Below are 16,784 nucleotides of genomic sequence, written 5' to 3' on the forward strand. Positions count from 1 at the left end.
TTGCTGTACAAGCCGAGAACAAATTAGAAGAAGAAATAGAACCCGGTGTAAATGCTGGATCAGAAGGTTCACAGTTGACGAGAGGCATCACAAGTATCATGACCAAGCTTTTCAGCCCAAGGCACATAAAGTGGCCCAAGTTAAGCAACAGGCACATCAACTTAATTTTAACAAACTAAGCCCAAATGCTGGGAAACCTGATTGCAGATCTTTCTGCTGTGGCTTTGCGTTGTCTTCTAAGGGATTTCTTCCAAAAAGGAAATGAGAATAATACTTTGTAGTCTCTTGGAGAAGAAGATTGATTTGGAGTTATTGAGTTATTAGATAAGAACTCTTTGTAATTAGTCCTTTTTACTTAAGTAAATTCTTGGTTGTAATAACTAATATTCCATTCAAATCATCACTTTCCTAGTTTCTGGTGACAAAATTAGAGTTATAAGCAATTTGGTTTCAAATTTGAGTTTTGGTTTGCTTAATATACCATCCAATCAATCACTTTTAACATTAATACCAAATGACATCAAAAAACTGTCATCTATTTCCAAAATTAAGGTCACATTTTGTATTCAATTACATATTGTACCTGTGACTCGAACACTCTTAAGCTTCTTACTACCCTTGCAATCTTGGACTCAAACCCCCCAAACAAGGAATGGTTTGCCAAGGGAAATATACAATCCAGAAGATCCTTATTCCATTGTTAAAGCCAATCTCAAGCCCAGAGTTTTTTGAAGCATAAAAAGTTTGTACACTTAATGCACACCTATAGAGCAAGGAACTTGAAGCTTAAGAGCAAAAAGAAAAACTTTACTTTTATTATAAATCTTAATTTACTTCTAATCATTATACTAAGCACTTCACTAAAGCTACAAACACAAAGTTAAGGCTCTAGAATGAAGCTCAATAGAGAGACTCCCCCATGGCAAGGCAGTGCAGCATTCAAAGATCAATCTGCCTCCAGACGCATTATAAAATCATTAAATTTGTTCTGAGATTCATTTGCTTATATTAATACAAATTTTACAGAACATGTCAAAAGTTACTCGTTACTTACTGCAAGAGAAAAAAGAAAACGATATCAGATTAAACTTTTAAGAAAAGCTTCATTTCAATAGCCACAAAGATGAGTTAGGACAGAGAACAAGTTCACAATTGAAACAATTAAGGCAGTTTCTTTTGTCCCAGATACAACAGAGACCACATAGTTCAATAGAAGTGTTTTGAACTCAGGCCAGTTAACTCCTACAGTCTACAGCCTCTATTTTCCAAACTACAAAATAACTACACAAGAATATAGCTAAAAGAATTCAAACTGTCAATAAGCTTTGTATAAGAAAAAATATGAATTCTTTCTTCAGTCAATTATAATCTCACGCATAGAGTTGGGGCTCTCACACTCTTCACCATCTGAAACGATGTCTTCTAGACTCAAAGGCAAAGCATAAGAGAAACTGAAAGTAGGCTTAATCTTTGGCACAAAGAGTGGGTCCGCCTCGTTATTAAGGATTTGAAGCACTCTCCTCATGGTTGGCCTAGCCGCACTATCCGGGTTTGCACAGCTTAATCCTACCAGTAACAGCTTCCTCATCTCTTCCTCCTTAAACTCCCCATTCAACCTTGCATCAGCTGCTTCAATGACCTTTCCTTGGGCATGCAATCCCCAAACCCAATCAACCAAATTCACCATCTTCATACTATCTGGTTCTCTCTCAATTGGCCTTCTCCCACAAGCCACTTCAAGTATAACCACACCATAGCTGAAAACATCAGTCTTCTCAGTTGCTTTCCCATACTGAAGATACTCAGGTGCAAGGTATCCCATTGTTCCAGCAGTGAGTGTTGACACAGGGCTCTTATCATGATCCATAAGTTTTGCCAATCCAAAATCACCAAGCCTTGCATTAAACCCCCCATCCAGCAATACATTCCCAGTCTTTATGTCCCTATGAATGACTTGTTGTTCACATTCTTGATGCAAATATGTCAAAACAGAAGCTAACCCAACAGCAATGTTAAGCCTATGAGACCAATGTAACGATGTACCCTGCCCAGATTCTTGATACAACACCGTATCAAGACTCCCATTAGGCATAAAGTCATAAACTAGCAGTAACTCACCCTTGGCAACACACCAACCTTGGAGCTGAACCAAATTCTTGTGCCTTAAACCAGCTATAATAGACAATTCAGCTAAGAACTCAGTCTTACCTTCATGGGAATGCTTCGATCTTTTTACCGCTGCAATTGTTCCACCCATGGCTGATGATGTGAAAAAGGCCTTATAAACTGTCCCGAACGCCCCATGACCAAGAATCCGGCTCGAATGAAACCCTTTTGTTGCTGAGTTCAACTCCTTGTAACTAAATTCTCTTGGCCCTGCAAGCAACTCTGCTTTGAAGCTCATCTGTGTCCTAATGCCTCTCCATTTTCTAACCGTAACGTAACCAAAAACTGCAAGAACCACGCAGAAAAAAGCAGGACCAGCAATCCCAAGGCCGAAACCAATCTTATTGTGATGCTTATTGCTAGAATTTGATACGGGAATTTCCGGCATCACTGTCACCGTGTTTTCAGACACATTGTGAGGCCTTGATCTTGGCCTTGCCGGGATAAACCCGAAAGTCGAAAAGCTCCAATTCTCTATCAAATGGAGCTCAGTGCTCCCCTCGGTTGAAGCTGAAAAACCCAGATACATAACCTCTTTTAGATGATCAGAGAGGTCGAAATTGACACTCAAGATTGGGTTTTCGGGCTTAGTTTTCGAATAACTCAAAGAAACATTGAGCTCTTGCTTATCATTCTTGTAATCAATCCAAGCCGTGATTGAATTCCCACTCTTGAGATCAATGTCTTGCAAGATTGGATCGGCAGTGTCAATGGATTTAAGGCTTTCGATATCCAAGCCGACATGGTTATCGTTCGGGTCAGCAAAGAGCGAGTCAAGGCGTGTATCGAATTCAATCGCTACGAACTTGTTTTTGGTGAATTGGGACCTATTCACAAGACCCAAATAGCCTCCAGGGCTGCCGAGAGTCTGGTTATCTGGCGAGAGAAAGAATGCTAATCCATCTCCAATCGAGCTCGGATTGACATTGGTGATGGAGAAGGAGAATCTTGTGGAGAAAGAAGCTGTGGTATTCGATTCGGGGTCAAAGAAAGTGATGGGTTTGTTGTAGATTGCAGTGCCGGAGCTCGAAGACGGGACGCCAAGCTGCCGGGTGAGGCCAACAATGCCGTCTCCTCGGAGGTAGGAGTCCCCGAGGAGAGTGAGGTTTCTGAGTGTGAAGGTGGGGAATTCAAGATTCACGTTATTGGCTGAGGCAAAGGTAAAGAGAGTAAGGAATAGTGATGCCAAGAAAACAAGAATCCTTGTTGGAGACATGGGTGTGGAATTGTTGAGTAGCATCACAACATTGAACAAAATTGAACATAAAAAAGGATATGGGGATTTCAAGAACTTGGGAGGTTCTTGTAGAGAGAGAGAGGCAAAAAGGTTACGACTTTGCAAGAGAGAGAGAGAGAGAGAGAGCCAAAGAGGTTATATTTTGAGAGAGAGAGAGAGAGATGTGAGGCGGGTGGCAAAATGGGGTTTAAACGGTGGGGAAATAGGCGCGTTGGTCGGTTTGAAAGGGAAAAAAGAATATAGGGTTTGTAACGGTCATTAAAAACTATCGGGTAGTGGGTGTGGAACATAAAGGAAACGACACCGTTTGAGGGTGGGGACATTGTGGGCTAGTTGGACTCGGTCAAAAATTGGGGCACATTGAATTATATAGGATAAGGTGTGGGTCATCTAATGAGTAAGAGAGACTTGGTGAGGTAGTACTATAAAATTAACGGTTCTCTTTTAAGACGTGTGTATTAATTAGTATTTTTTCATGATAAGCATGTTGCTAATCCACGTTCTCACGAATCATCAGCCCACTACTAAAATTGATGAGACTGCTAATAGGAATAGAAAATAGTATTATACGCTTTGAAAAGATTCTAAATTTTAACAAGTCAGCACCGTTCCTTTAAAAAGTGGGGGACTTTAATGGCACTGAATTTCACAATTTTTAAAAGCTTTTCACAAAAATTCTTTCACTATTGTTGACGGTGAATTCAGTCCCTAATGATTCTTAATGAATTTGGAATTTAAACGGCAACATAAAAAGATTCTCTATCTGGCATTGTGCTTCGGAAATTGGGTCACTGTTAGTTTGTAGAATTCAATAATGACAATGGGAGGCCATGTGATTATGGGTCCCAAATCTAGTCCATTATTTCAAAAGGTGAAAAATAATAGAATCACAGGTCATATAGCCGTTACAATTATGGACTTTTGTAGTGGACTGGTGCGGTGTGATGAGAGGAAGAAGAAACTGGCCTCTTTTAAAGTCTTTAATAACAGTTGGTAGATGGTCCAAAACCATTGATGTTTCTTATTGAATACCTATGTACATAATCCAAGGAAATTTTACTTCAATTATTCAAGGCCTATATCATAATTTTCCATTCAAACCTCAAAAGTGTTAACCTAGAAATCAACTTATTCTATTTGACTAGTTTTCAAAAGGAAACAGATTGGACAGATGTGCAGCTTATTAAATATTCAAATTCAATTTACAATTTCATCTTTCTAGAACTCCTGCACGCCAAATCCTCAGTTTAGATATGTATTGAAAGGACTTGAGGCTCCTTGAATTTCTGCTAAAGCGTAAAAACAATTTATTTCCATTAAATAAGACTACAAAAAGATACACAAAAACTCACTATTTTTACAATTTTATCTGGACTATTGTCTTCCTGCTTTGGTAATGAGCCACTGTGGAAGCAATAGACAGTACATCTAAAGGTCAGAAACTTGTTTTTACTAGAATTCATTGAGTGCTTGGGGGTTTTAAAATTAGAACTAGGAATTAGTGATGAGCAAAGAGATGGAGGGAAGTAGCGAAGTAGGAATTATTGGTTTAGCTTGATAAACCAATAAGCTGACCGACAGCTTCGCAATAGCCCTTCCCACTTGACAATGGAACTTAGAAATTAAGTTCATTGTGAAATATCCAATGTGACACAAGAAGTATATACATTATAAATTCTGCAATCTTCGGGTACATTCATGTTGGAAAGGAATCACCGAACTCTAAACTTTTCACAGTTATGTCCCTTGGAAGCCTGCCACATAAAACACAAACAGTGACTTCCGATTCCAATTTTGAAAACCAAAGAGGGGGGTAAAAATCTTGTTTCTTTAATTTTGAGTCCTTTGTTTAATGCAAATGAGCACAATAACACACAAAGCAAAGCTAAAAAAAGTAAAAAGGAAGACATGATGCTCCTCACATTCTAAAGGAAACATACCTTAACAGAATCTCTGATACTAGATGACTGAAGAAGTGCAAATTTATACAGTGCATTTTCATTCTCCAGCTTGCTACTTTTTCTGAGGCTTCCGAGCTAAAAGAACTGAAAAGCATAATTTATTTTTTTAGTCCATTTTCATTTACAGCTTTTAAAAAATAATAATAACAATATTTTACCTTCATCTATATTGCAAAAGCTTTCTAGGGGAAAAATGGATTCAGGATCTACTCTTTGCTGGGAAAAAACAACTTTAGCCACACAATGTCTACTGCAGAAACAAAACAGAGACTTGTGAGCATTCATAGAGGCACACAGAGAAAAGTCAAAGCAGCAACAGGATTCTATGCCTTTTCACCAGGATACAAATCAACAAAGTAATGGTTGCAATCATATCATCAGATGCACTTATTCTAAAAGGAGAAATGGCTATGAAATAAGTCATTACATGGTTGCTTAGCTATGTATGCGTGTGAAGTGATTCGTGTGTTTTGACTTTTGACGGCCATACTTCATTTATGAGGATAAAACTGAGTGACAAACCTGGCCCATGAAGGAATAATTTTGTTGTTTGGTACATCATCATCGTCATCGTCATCTTCTTCATCATCTGAAACTTTGTATGGAGATATATCGTATTGTTCTTGATTTGTGTTGGCAAACGCATTGTCTTTTTCTATTGCTTTGTCTAAAGTGCTTGTTACCTTAAACAATATAGGAAGTCTCAGAATGAGGCAGTATATGCAAATCAAATATATACAGAATATTTTATAATTGTTCGAGTAATATAACTTTCTACAATTTCAGATTAAGAATTATATTAAGCTATTATAAATTTAACAAAATAAATCCTTGCACCAGGAAGAGTAGAATGGAAACATTAAGGCCTTGACCAGTATTAAAAGGTCCATGCAAACAATAACAACAAAGGAATTGTGTTCAAGCCAAACCTCAGATTTTAAGTTCAATATCATTAAATTCTATAATACATAAAGGTGAAACCATGAAGGAGAACTCTTTAGTGAAAAATCACGACAAAAATGAACTTTACCTTTACATTGTTACCAGAACCACTCAATGCCTTAGAATCTTCACGTAGAATGCTTGCTTTAATGATGTCACTTGTTGGAATGCTGGTTGTCCTAAGTTCAGTTTCTGACACCTTCCTGATATTGTCCTCCCTGACTTTTTCAATGTTTCTATGCTTATCTGCTTCATCGTTAGATTCCTTCCTCTCATTTGCTCTTGTATCCTATAGCAGACAGACAAATAAAATATGTTAATTCCTAAAACAGCAAGCACAAAGCAATCCTAAAATATATAAGAGCAAAAGGCATCTTACTGTGGCTCGGGATTTCAATTCTCTCTCATCTTTCTTGCCATGTAACTTCTCCTCATGTTCGCACTGCTGCCTACGTGATTCCTCAACACGTTTTCTCTTTCTCTCCTTCTCTTTCCTTTCGTCTTCTTCCCTCTGCCTTTTCCTTGCTGCCATATCAGCCTCCTTTTTCTTCTTTTCCTCTTCTTTCTTTCTCTTCTGCAACTCCAACTGCCTCAAATTTTCCTGCTCGAGTCTAGCTCGCTCAAGTTTCAAAGCTTCCTTCTTCATTTTACGTTCATTATCCTTCTTCTCTGCAAGACGTTTTGCAGCCTCAGCAGCCCCCAGGGCCTTCACTTTGATGTCTCTCTTCCCTATGAGGAAGCACAAGAACTTTCAAAAATACTATATAATCATTTAAAATAAAATAAGGAACTTTCAGAAAACATACACTGGCATCCAAATCAACAACTAAAAGAAGCTTATTCCAACCAGATTCTTAAATACCACAGAATTACAGACATGATTAACTAGTAGCTTCACTTTTAGGGGAAACCATTACTAAGCATATGAGATATAACAAAGGTTAATTGTAGCTACATCATACTTTCCCATTATCCCCAAGTCCTTATTGAACTCCTTGGGGTCAACAACATAAATCTTTCTAGCATTCCATTTTTATTACTATAATCATGTCTATTTAGGTAATCACATTAGGTTATGGCACCATCAACTTGAGCTTGTAATTCTTTTTTCTTTTCTTTTCTTTTTTTAATAATTGTATAAAACAGAGATTCCATTTCTTCAGGTTAAACTTAGCGTATATGTCAGGTGTTTTCAAAACATGTGCAAAGCATTTCATCCATGGCTCATTGTATCTGTTGCCGATTACTCCTCGATTTCAGAGATGATTTCTAACATAAACCCTATTCATTTTTCCAATTATTCATACCAGAATCCACTTCTCTATTACAATTTATCTTGAGGGTACATAATTTACTTGGAAACTTTTAAGGCATATGGCACTACTGATCCTACAGCTTGTTGGCAAAGAATTCTTTATAGTCTGATTTCACTTTTCAGACTTTTATGAAACATTATAGGACATAAGCTGAGAGAACAAGAAGCAAGCATAGCAACAGCATTTCAGTTCCAGAGAATCAAGAGATGGATACCAAAATATCTGACTTAAATGGCATAGACTAATTTAAATTTTTATAAAGCAAAAGAACAAGCTAACAAATTGACCACAAAATTTAGTTCAACAAAGCACTTTGAAAAGAAAACTGAGACTTTCTTATGGTCATGGTTAAGGTTGCAACACCAAGTTGCATGGTCAATGGAACAGCAAATGATCCATGAAAAATCAAGTTGGGATTGTATACATTATCTTGAAGCATCTGTATACATGTGAAGCCAGATACCAAAATGAGGAGATCTTAACTTTTTTCAGTAACCACATGTCAAAGAAAAATGGTGATTCTTCAACAACAAAAAAAGGAAGAGAAAAAAATTACCTGTGACAACTGCGGCTGCTTGCTTTTGTTGAACAAGTGGAATAAAGGAAGTGATATTGGAGATTATATTGTTAGTCTTTGACTCCCTCCCACTAGGGGCCCCATTTCTCATACTGGTTTTTCCAGATAATTTTGTCTTACTGAACCTACTATGGAATGATTCCTTGGCCCTCTTAACACCATTTGCTCCAATCGACACACTCTGTTTCTCTTTCACCTTCCTGTCATATCTTCTCCTAGAGCTGTTTTGGTTTCCATGCTTCTGTTTGACCCTAGTATGAGTCCCAGTGAAGCTGAATTCCGTGTTTACAGAATCTAGACTGTATCTATCAGCATGTATCTCCACTTCAGAAACTGATGCAGGAGGATTTGGATTTTCTGTAATGTCAGCAAGTGGTACTCTTTTGGCTGAGCTAGTAGTCACTTCTGAACAAATGCCTTCTGGTAATGTCTCAGCTACCTCATCTGCATTCTCATTTTCTTCATCAATGCAGGGAAGCTCTGGATTTGAGGTCACTTGCTTCTCTGAACTGCCAGCGTTTGATGTGATTCTGTCCCAGAATTTCCCAACTGGAGATGAATAGGGATTTCTTATATTCCAAGTGGATTGACCACTAGAAGTTGGTAGGCAATCAGAATAGGACCTTCCATGAAAAGCAAACCCAACTTCTTCACTCAAGCAACCATTATGGAGCTGCTTGCCAGTACTATTCATAGAAAGGGTGCTTTTCGTGTTAATGCCCTCTAGAAGCCCATTAGGAACAGACTGGTAAAGACTTGGTATTCTGTGCAATTTATGTGTAGTTGAAGAACAGGATAATGGGGTATTCATGCAAGCAGATCTGCATAGCTGCTCCAAAACACTAGCACGTTCTATTGCAGTATTTGGAAGGTCAAAGCTAATTCCCTCCTCAGCAATGCATGGCTGTTTGTCATCTGTTTGCATAATGAAACCCTCGAAATCAGGCATAATCTCATCAGCCCCAGTCAAATCCAAGGACTGGCTATGTGGAGAATTAACTGAGCAATATGAATAACTTTCATTCCCTTCCAAACTAGTTCTCTTTTCCTGCATGGTTCTTTCACTGTTAGTAAAATGCTCCGTAATTCCCAGCTGTAATTTATCTTCAAGATGCAAAGGAACTGGGTTCTCTTCTACAAAGCATCGCATTCTTTCATCCAATAGTTTGCTATTTGGATTAGCCACTCCTGCTTCCTCCGCTAAACAACCTTGAGAATCATCAGCAACCTGGTTAATCAAACTTGAGATATAGGAAACTCGTAACCCATCATCCATAAAAGTGAAAGGCGTGTTTCCATCCCAACCCTCCAAGCTATGTTCAACCTGTCAGACAATATTTCGATATATCCAATATCAGAAAAGCCTTAAGAAAAGCAAAAAAATGCAACCTGAGGAGTTAAGAAAATGTTTCGAACCTGCAAGAACTTACAATAAAATGACAAAATGGTAATCAAAGTTATATGAGGTAAGAGCAAAATACACAACAGACAAGCGTATAGCTTATCATAAGTGATTGCACGATTATATTACATTTTAACAATTCCTTGTAGTGTATTCAGTTACACATGCATAAGGCCATATACCCAAACTCCATTCATCCATAATTGGACCATACAAGCAATGAACAAGGATTGGTGATTAAAATGAAGTCTACCAGGCCAAACCATCTCTTCTGATAGAAATATTTCAAAATCCCAACTACTTGAGGCTGATACATGAGTCCTTTTTAGCCATTCAGCTAAAGCCATGTGTTTCCTCACTTCATCTACACGTGCTCTTTTTGGTCACCACAGCAAACTTGGATATCATTGACCAACCTTGTCAAGGTTATAAGTAAACTTGGTGTGCATATTTGCAGATGTGATAATTATCTAAAGTGTCAAAAATCGTTCTGGGGGAATGTAAATATCTAACTTAATATCACATAAAGTGTCAGTGAAAAAGAAAAAGGACCAACTGTAAAATTTAAGTAATGAGTATTCTAACTTAAAGATTATGATATTTAAGTGATTGCCAATACCGAAGGCAACCGTCATTACTTAAATCACTTTTGCCTGAAGTTTTTTGGGATGGATGGTAAGTGACCAACCTAACCTAGTATTATTTTTTAAATTGAAATGATTATCAAACAACATATCAAAGAATGTCCTAACCCAGTATACTTTTCCTTGGATTGTTGACGTGACATAAATCAACTGAAAAAGTTTTGGAATGTATGACAGAAAAACAAGTACCTCTTCAACTTGCAGCCTAGTTGAAGCTTCAGACCCTTCTATGACATGGCCTTTCTCATTTTGTTGCAATTCTTCAACTGGGCTCTTACTGGCATCTGATTGCGTAGCGTCCTCCTCATAAGTTAATGACAAGTGTTGAGATTCAAAGACAGCCTTCAGAATATCTTCTGCACCATCCAGGTTTTCACTAACAGAATCCCTGTCAATCAATTTAAGTCCCTCTTCCCTCAGGCTTGGTGAAGCTGAAAGGACTTCAGTTAGTTGAAAATCAATCTTTCTCCGCTTATGCTGAGGCTGCAAATCATGCAAGCCCAAGCTAAAACTTACACTTGGCACGCCATTATTCAAAATTTGCTCTTCAGTTGATTTTGAACTATATACATGTTTGTCTTCACTGATACATCTTCCCAAGGAGTCTTCATTTTGACACTGTGAAATGCCTGAATTTGTAGTCTGCTGCACCAAAGTACCTTCTGTTTCTTCCACCAAAACAGCACAAGGAAGCTCAAATGTAGAATCTCTTAAAGTTTCGTCTGAATCTTTACAAGGACCAGATCCACTACCTATTCCAAAATTAGCACCTGTTAATTGCTTGAGATCACCACAGAGATCACTATCGAGTTTACTGTCTTCAAACATCAATTTGGTAGATTCTCCACCATCACGCTCCATGACAACATTCTCAACTGAAACATCCGTCCTTGTATCAGCACTATCATGCAACAGGTTATACCCCGCTTGTTTTGGAAGTTCAAGCAAATCTTCACAGGAAAATTGCGATAGAGATAAATGATCTATCAAAGAAGATTCCTCCTCTTTGATAATTTTGTCACTTTCTAGCAAAGTGTGTGTAGCTGCATCCTTAGGAACCTGATATGTCTCTTTTACTGCTGACACAGCATTTCCATCTGAGCTTCTGATGGCTTCATCTGTCTTTTCCGCATGGACTTCAGATGAAAAACTCGGTTCCAATTCTTTTCTAAGATCTTCCTGCTCCTCCAGCAAAGTTTTCTCTTGAGATAAGTTGCAATTTGCTTGGTAACTCACAGAGGCCACTTTGTCCATTATATCTGCAGGATCAGGCAAGGTAAGAGGACTTCTTTCTGATGACCTGCCCTGTATTTCCCTCTTGGATGCAGGACTTGAAACTACATTCAAACTGGACTCTTCCGCATCATCAAAATTAAGTTGCTTGGGCCTCATAAGCACATTACAATCAGAGGGTGGCCTCGTGGCTAAAACCTCCACCCCAATCCGAAGGCTAGCAACGTCCAAGTTAGCCCCAGAAAACCCCGAACGAGCAGCAACAAGCTCATCAGGATTAATCTCAGATTCTGCAGCAGTTGAAGCGCATCTCTCCAAGCCAACAGTATCACTGGTGCGAGTACAAGGCAGGACTTCTATTTGAGTGCCTGACACTTCCTTAAGGTCAATTTTCTCAGACCTGTTTAGAGATTGTGCAAGTGGAGGCCTGCTAGAAGCATTAGATGTGGAGCGTGTAACTTTACAACCTAAAGCATGGGAGGAGTTGACAGGTTTTGATATTTTCTCAATGGTCGTAGTTTCTCCCCTTATATTTTTACCATCAGCAATATTTTCCTCATCTGAATAATATGCTGCATTAACTTTACATGACTCTTTGTCTTGAATTGGCAATGACCCTCCATTGGACATTTGAGCACCCTGAACTTTATTAGACTCACCGGAAGCAGCAAATCTGGAATGGGTAACTCTTTGATCAGACACATTGGAGCACACAGCCTTTGAACTTAATTTGATGTTATTAGTAGCAATTGATTTCCTGGAAATAAACTCCGCTTCAGAATTCCCCTTCCTTGAGTGTTTGCTTGCATCTACTCTGTGAAACTCTTGATCCTTTTGACTTGGCAAGGACCTTCCATCATACATCTGAGGGCTCTCTCCACTTTGAAAAGCATCTCCTCCAACCCAACGTGGAGATTGAGGCAGTTTTCTGGATTTGCTAATGGACTGTGCCTGTGTGATACAGTTAACATTGTTGGATGGCTGGGAAGAACTTCTAGATTTTAGTATTCTACCAAAATTAGCATTGCTATCGCAGTCCACTTCTTGTTCCACTCCACAACTGTCATCAGTGATAGCAGAGAAATTGACCAATTCCTTGGACTGATCAACATGGTTGGAATGTCCAACACCATCTACCTTATCCTTGTCATAAGAGCTATCCAGCTTCATCAATTTATTCATGCGGCTGGGCTGTTGACTAGAACTTCTAGATCTTGTTATTCTTCCATGGTAAACATCGCTTCGAATGTCCTCACTCCAGTTATCTCCTATTTTTGATTTCCTCCCCCTACTACTTCCATCAGTAATACGAGATGGTTCAGCTATATCTGATGCTTCATTCTCTTTTGATTTGATAATAGAACTTGCAAGTACACTATCATCTTCCCTACCAATATGAGAAGAGTTACCCTTGTTGAAAGAACTGACTTGCTGACTAGTGCCTCTAGATCTTGTCATTCTACCAGAGCAAATATTGCTACCATCTTCCTTGCTCTGACAATCACCAATTTTTACTTCTTCCACTACACAACTAACATTTTTGGTATCTACAGGATTGACAAACACCAACTCATCAGCGAGGTCAGTCTGGAGGGAAGCAATTGCAGACCCCGAAATCCCACCACCAAATGTAGCAACAATATTCTCATCCCTTGAACAGCTTTTGGCTGCTTTTGCACTACTGCGAAGCTCCAGAGCCCTTTGTCTTGACTTGGACCTTTGAACCCTCGCCAATGATAAAGCTGGATTTTGGTAAGTGTCTGATATTCTCCTCTCTCTCGGATCTTGAGGAGATATAGCACTTGGACCCAGCTCAGAATCGGCACTTGGTTGACATCCAGCATGACACTCCGGCAAAAATGACGGCCCATCTCCAGCAGCAAGGCCTTTGTCCAAAACACACACTTCTTTCAACAAACCATTTTGTGACACACAATCACCTGCGACAACCGGTTTGTTGTACTGAGAGTAACGGCTACTAGAATAAGGGATAACAGGTTGTGGGCGAGGGAGCAACAACCCCGAAATGAGTTCCTCTTTATTGAACTCTGCAGTGACAAAAACAATGATCATGAAGCCATGGACATTAGTTCTTATCATACTAGAAAAGCTACCATATAAACACGATTTCATGTAAATCCAGTTTGAGCTACGAAATAAATTAATTATTTCGAAGAGATTGTGAAATTTTATAACCAGTGCCCTAAATCTAAAGGTTTATTATACTATACAAGAAGTTATTATGTAAACACAAATTATAAGAATTGTGAAGTACAAGAATTAGTGTTATTCAATAGTCACACTATAGCTTTTTATACTCTGTTTGGTTAATGAGAAATTCTTAAATATGAACTTCTAATAAATTTTGCTCACAAAACAGTTAGAAAATTACTTCCAGAAACGGTAACCAAACAATTCCTTACTGAATTCTAAAGCAAAACAAAGTACACGAATTGAACCAGAATTTTCACTATATCATTTCTCGATTTGCTTGCTAGTATTAGAAGCAAAAGTCAAGGCAAATTTTGCTTCCAAAAAGGCTAATCCAAAACCTAAAACACATAAACACGAAGAAATAGAACCAGAAACCTCAGAATTTTCCAAAATAACGAAATTAAAGCCACAATTTTCACTATTTTTGCAAAAGTCAAGGCAAATTTTGCTTCCAAGAAAGCTAATCCAAAACCTAGAACACATAAACACGAAGAAATCGAACCAGAAACTTCGAAAAATTTTCCAAAACAACGAAATCAAAAGCGCTAATTCACAATTAGGTTTACAAATTAAGCACTTCGAAAGCAACGGTATCCAAACAAAACCTAAAAGAACAAACTACGATTAGAGAGAGGTGCGAAGTTACGATTTGGATCGGAGGAGTGAGCGTGGGGCGGAGGGGGCACCAGCCATGGAGGAGGGGCGATTCCGTCAATGAGGAGTTTGGAAGCGAGGTTTTGGTCGAAGAGAAGGGTTTGGTGCTTGGCTTGGTCGATGATCGACCGTTTCCGATCGAAGATCTGCGCCAATAGCTTCTCTATCGTCGACATTCTTCGTTCTTCAGAGAATGGCCATGGAGATTCACACTGAGAGAGAGAGAGAGAGAGAGAGAGAGAGAGAGAGGGGTTTGGTATGGACGGTGAGGATAGAGTAGCGTTTAGCGCGGAAAGGGATTTTCAAATTTTGGGGGAAATAGAGATTGTCAAATTGGAACGTTTAGGTAAAAAGGAAAGTTTACGTTGTGTGTTTTTTTAAAAACAAACAACTAAAACCAACAAACCAAAATACTTTTTTTTTTCCTTATAAAAAAAAATACTTTTTCTTTTCTTTTCTAATTTTTCCTCCTAATATTTGGTTTAATTGATTTTTGTACTTCTAATTAAAATTTTATATTAATCCTTATTTTTTTATTAAAAAATATTGATTTTTTGTTGTCTCAATTGTGTCATGTTAAAAAATTTACTAGCTTTATAATGAATTTAGAATAAATGAAATTGATAGTTTTAAAAGCTTTCACGACTAAAATTAGAATGAGGATAAATTTTAGAGATGAGGAATATATTTCGACCTTTATTTGAATTTTTTTTTTTTTTTTTGCTTGAAAACTTTTCTAATAATTTTTGAAGTTATTACAAGATGTGTAATATTTTTTTTTTCTATTTAAAATAAATGACATAGGTTTTTTCGGTGACACTTACTTGTGGGTTTAATTATCAATGGATCTAGGGAATATGCCATAAGTTTGAAGGTCTTAAGTTTAAATTGAGATCAAGTTTGAAGGTCTCAAGAAGATGCAATACCTAGAGTATTGCACCTAATGCAATTCCTATGAATGATTGAGATTGAGTTGACAACTTTCAATCTCAACCATTGTTTCAAAAAAGTTAAGGGAAGTAAAAGTGAAAGTTAAAAAGGAAAAAAGTAAAAAAAAAAATTTGTGAGAGGAGATGAGTGAATTGCATTGGATCCTAAGCCCTCAAGTTTCATCCATCACACTATTAGCTTATGAGAATTTTGAGTTGTCTAATAGGCATAAAAGGGAATAATTGAGCCAAAAGTTAAGACACCTAGGTCTGTCCAAACCTAACCAAAACCTGACAAAACTATCCGACCCAAAGCTACCTAAACCAAAACTAACTCAACCTAAGCAAGGAGCCGATTAATGGCATGTCTCAAGCTTCAAGAACCAACTCTAGCAAGTCAAGTGGCAGGTCTTCTTATCTAAAACCCAATTTACCCAAACCAACCGACCAAATCATTGAAATAAGGCCAAATCTACCTACATCCGTTTAGATCTGGCGATGATATGGTTCTTTGTGGTCAAATCCGGTGAATATCTGCTAGTATTTAGTCAAATTTGGTGAAGGCCTAGTCATTTTTACTTATATCTGATGACAAGATGAAGGTTTTTGCTCAAATCTGGGCATGATGAGGTGTTTTTTTTTGCAAAAATTCGACCAAGACCTAATGGTTTTCACTTAGATTTGATGAAAAATATAAAGATCACCACCCAAAGATTGAGAAAAACCTCTAACAACTCCTCCATTGGCTTCAATCGAGTCTGACCGTATGGTTGTTCATGGTCGAGGGCAAGTCTTTTAGCCTTCCACTCGATGTCACCAATTCCAATGTGAGCTGAGCATAAACTCAACCTACACCGACCCATAGACACCACTTCCTTTTAAAAATTAAAAAAAAAATTAAGAAATAAGTTAAAATTAGTATAAAAACTTGGAATAGTCTTTTTTTTTTCTTTTAATTATATACAAAATAATTTTTTTTTAAACCCACTAAACCACTTAAGAAAACCACTTATCATTGTTCACTCTTATATGCTGCATAGCCTTGTTAAACAAAAATTCATCATACACTTTTGCAGTTGCATATCTTCCAATAACCAAAAGCACATGTGTTTATAATCAAGTTCACTACAAATGTAGTAAAACCATCAACAATCTGGTACTCATCATCACCAGCTGCTATTACCTTGCAGAACCTTGAATCTTGTTAGATCAAGTCTAGTGTTTTCTTGATAATCTTGATATGGATTCCATCTAACATGGTAACAACTGGTTTAGCTCTAAGGTCCCCAACCAATTGATTAAATGATTCTATCATGTTATTAGTTACATGGTCCATCTTAATTCTTGGATCATATGCATGTCTAGCCCACATTTCCTTGGGCTTACCCAACAACCAAACATAAGCTGCCTCATTATTCACTCTTTTACATTGCATAACCTTGTTAAACAAAAATTCATTATACGCTTTTGCAGCAGCCCAAAAATCCATCTTAAGCATGAGGCCTGGAA

The 16,784-nt window shown here is 37.8% G+C and overlaps 2 protein-coding genes across 2 annotated transcripts; both read right to left on the reverse strand.

Annotated features, from left to right (window-relative positions):
* Positions 1–1,114: 1,114 nt before the first annotated feature.
* LOC142638941 (putative L-type lectin-domain containing receptor kinase S.7) lies at positions 1,115–3,748 on the reverse strand. The gene has a single exon (XM_075813019.1). The coding sequence runs from the start codon at positions 3,404–3,406 to the stop codon at positions 1,355–1,357; it is 2,052 nt and encodes a 683-aa protein (XP_075669134.1). The 5' UTR covers positions 3,407–3,748; the 3' UTR covers positions 1,115–1,354.
* Positions 3,749–4,686: 938 nt separating this feature from the next.
* Positions 4,687–14,549, reverse strand: LOC142641536 (uncharacterized). The gene is made up of 9 exons (XM_075815974.1): positions 14,339–14,549; positions 10,435–13,526; positions 8,179–9,523; positions 6,686–7,035; positions 6,395–6,595; positions 5,887–6,047; positions 5,523–5,614; positions 5,344–5,448; positions 4,687–5,157 (listed from the first exon to the last, which is right to left on the reverse strand). The coding sequence occupies exons 1-8, from the start codon at positions 14,520–14,522 to the stop codon at positions 5,417–5,419; spliced, it is 5,457 nt and encodes a 1,818-aa protein (XP_075672089.1). The 5' UTR covers positions 14,523–14,549; the 3' UTR covers positions 4,687–5,157; positions 5,344–5,416.
* Positions 14,550–16,784: the final 2,235 nt, after the last annotated feature.

Source organism: Castanea sativa, chromosome 6, assembly GCF_040712315.1.
Source record: "Castanea sativa cultivar Marrone di Chiusa Pesio chromosome 6, ASM4071231v1".
In the NCBI taxonomy this organism is placed as follows: Eukaryota; Viridiplantae; Streptophyta; class Magnoliopsida; order Fagales; family Fagaceae; genus Castanea; species Castanea sativa.

Bases quoted from the DNA above. Each gene is read 5' to 3' on its own strand.
- LOC142638941 (XM_075813019.1), bottom strand. From the start codon at position 3,406: ATGCTACTCAACAATTCCACACCCATGTCTCCAACAAGGATTCTTGTT.
- LOC142641536 (XM_075815974.1), bottom strand. From the start codon at position 14,522: ATGTCGACGATAGAGAAGCTATTGGCGCAGATCTTCGATCGGAAACGG. The intron at 7,036-8,178 runs GTAATTTTTTTC...GCTTCCTCATAG, and splicing joins AGCAGCCGCAGTTGTCACAG to GGAAGAGAGACATCAAAGTG. The intron at 5,449-5,522 runs GTAAAATATTGT...TATGCTTTTCAG, and splicing joins CTTTTGCAATATAGATGAAG to TTCTTTTAGCTCGGAAGCCT.